This window comes from Curcuma longa, unplaced genomic scaffold (assembly GCF_044706935.1).
Source record: "Curcuma longa cultivar G26 ecotype Majalengka, Jawa Barat unplaced genomic scaffold, ITB_CL_G26_1.1 contig_7611, whole genome shotgun sequence".
Lineage (NCBI taxonomy): Eukaryota > Viridiplantae > Streptophyta > Magnoliopsida > Zingiberales > Zingiberaceae > Curcuma > Curcuma longa.
The window spans coordinates 1-2262 of NW_027435002.1; the positions used below are offsets into that span (position 1 = coordinate 1).

The window sequence follows — 2262 nt, forward strand, 5'->3', positions numbered from 1 at the left end:
ACCCACCTGATCAGATGATCGTCAACAAAGAACCCCTAGAACTATACTCCAAATATAATAGGACCAGTCAAGTCAAGGCCCTGCAACAAACATTAATACAACACTTAATATACTTTCCTATTAAATTTATCATAGTGTTTAAATTCTAAGTAGATCAACCTAATCACCATTCCCACAAAATAGGGTTTCAACCTAATTAACCTTCAACTTGATTCCACAACACAACACAAATAATCCAACAGTAACTAATATTAACCCCAATCCAAAATAGCTAATCAACTAAACAAAACCAAGTTATCTATATAGATCTACCCAACAAAGCTACAATCCATTGCTAATTAGGGAAAGCTTAACCGGATTTCAACAAGCTTACCTCGAAGATCAACTAATGCTGCCCTAGATCGGTCCCAATCAAGCCTTAGCTCACGGTTGATCTTCAATGGCTTCACCCCCTCCCACGGCTCTGTTCCAAAACAGGGAAATCAAATCACATGGCACTGCGACTGTAAGAGTGTGACTGTCGAAACCCAACGGACATCCCCTAATCTCCTGATCTGTAGTCAGCACTTTACCCGAAGGTAAAGAAACTGCCAAACTATACGACCTAATCACCGAAATTTGCCTAACTCTTCCAAAAATAATCGAGACATAAAAGAATATAAACTACCAGTATCTATCAAGGTATCAACAATTATAACATAAACTAAACCATACCCCGAAAGACCGATCCGTCGGCCCGCTGAGCCTCATCTCGGGTAATGGCATACGCCCGACCAACCTCCGTGCTGGACGGCTGTGCAGCTGGCTGAGAGATAGGTGGCCTCCACTCAGTGGGAATCGGACTCTGAGGTACCGAAGGCGGCTGCTGGACGTAATAAGGAGGTACACTGTAAGTCTGTGCTGCTGGTGGTTGCTGCTGTACTGGAGTCGCCTCGTAACAGATCTCTGACTGGGAATCTACCGGTAATAACATATACTCCCTCCCCTGGATCTGATACATCCGTCCTGTAGTAGGTAGAGATCTCTGCTGCTGAGGTGCTCTGAATATCGATGGTACCCTCCGATGTCCCGGCTGAGTGGATTGTCCTCCAGAGGCAGAAGTGTCCGTGCGCTCCAACTGAGCTCTCCGAGGGCAGTCACCAATCATGTGACCAGGTTGTTTACAATAATAGCAAACAGACTGATCTGACGGGCAATCAGAAACTCGATGACTATCCGATCCACAGCGAAAACATTTTCTCTCTGAAATTTCTTTCCTCTGGCTACCACTTGAAGGTCCCGCAGGTCGCTTGCCTTTCTGTCGGCCGGAAGAATCTCGTGTATCAGAACTCTGAGCTGGCCTCTTCTGACCAGAACTTCGTGAACTCTGCCCCTTCGATTTCTCTGCGTCTCTCTCCTGAGTCACCTGCCTCTGGGTCGACTCAATATGCTGGGCTCGGTCCAGTGCCTCTCTGTAAGTGGTGACGATGCAACAGGACATCTTCAGACGAATATAAGCCGCCAGTCCCCGAATGAAGTGCTGCATCCGGTCACGGTCCCGTGCTACCATCTGAGGACAAAACTCTGAAAGCTTCGTGAATTCTGTATGGTACTCATTCACTGAACGATCTCCCTGCTTAAGCTGTAGAAATTTCTGACACTGATCCACACAAAAGGTCTCTGAAAAGTACTCTGCCTCGAAGACCTCTCTGAATGATGACCATGATAAACTCTGATCTCCGAGGACGGTCCTCTGAGTTTTCCACCACGTGGCAGCCTGATCACGGAGGTGGAATACAGCCAGCTCAACCTGCTCTGCCTCAGTGCAGGTAATATAAGTGAAAACCTCGATCACGTTCTCCAACCACGAACGTGCGAGCCATGGGTCAGATCCCCCATGGAATGTAGTCATCCGTTCCTTTACTGATTTGGCCAGTGCCAAAATCCGGCTCCTAGATCCCATCTGACTAGCTACCATCGGTACCGGATCCGGTATAGGTACCTCCGGAGTCAGAGGACTCTGCCCGCTGCAGGAATATGGATAGGCTCCTGATGAACCATATCCTCCTCAGAAACCTCCGGGTCCGCAAACCTAGCAGGTCGTTTCCGTAGCCGACCACGTCCACGATTTCCAGGGGCCATGATAACACCTGGTAATATACAACTACAAATAAATTTCTAGAACAAAAGATAAATATACTAGAAACTTTACTTACAACTTGCTTGGAAGGTTCGTGCCGCTGTCTGTCCATCTCACATCTCGGATCGAGTACTCAAAATTCG

At 47.2% G+C, this 2262-nt stretch overlaps 1 protein-coding gene across 1 annotated transcript; it reads right to left on the reverse strand.

Annotated features, from left to right (window-relative positions):
• Positions 1-373: 373 nt before the first annotated feature.
• Positions 374-1957, reverse strand: LOC141819501 (uncharacterized; the record flags this gene model as incomplete). Its single annotated transcript, XM_074706786.1, has 2 exons — positions 715-1957; positions 374-463 (listed from the first exon to the last, which is right to left on the reverse strand). Coding segments are annotated over exons 1-2 (1333 nt in total), but the record flags the coding sequence as incomplete, so codon positions are not given.
• Positions 1958-2262: the final 305 nt, after the last annotated feature.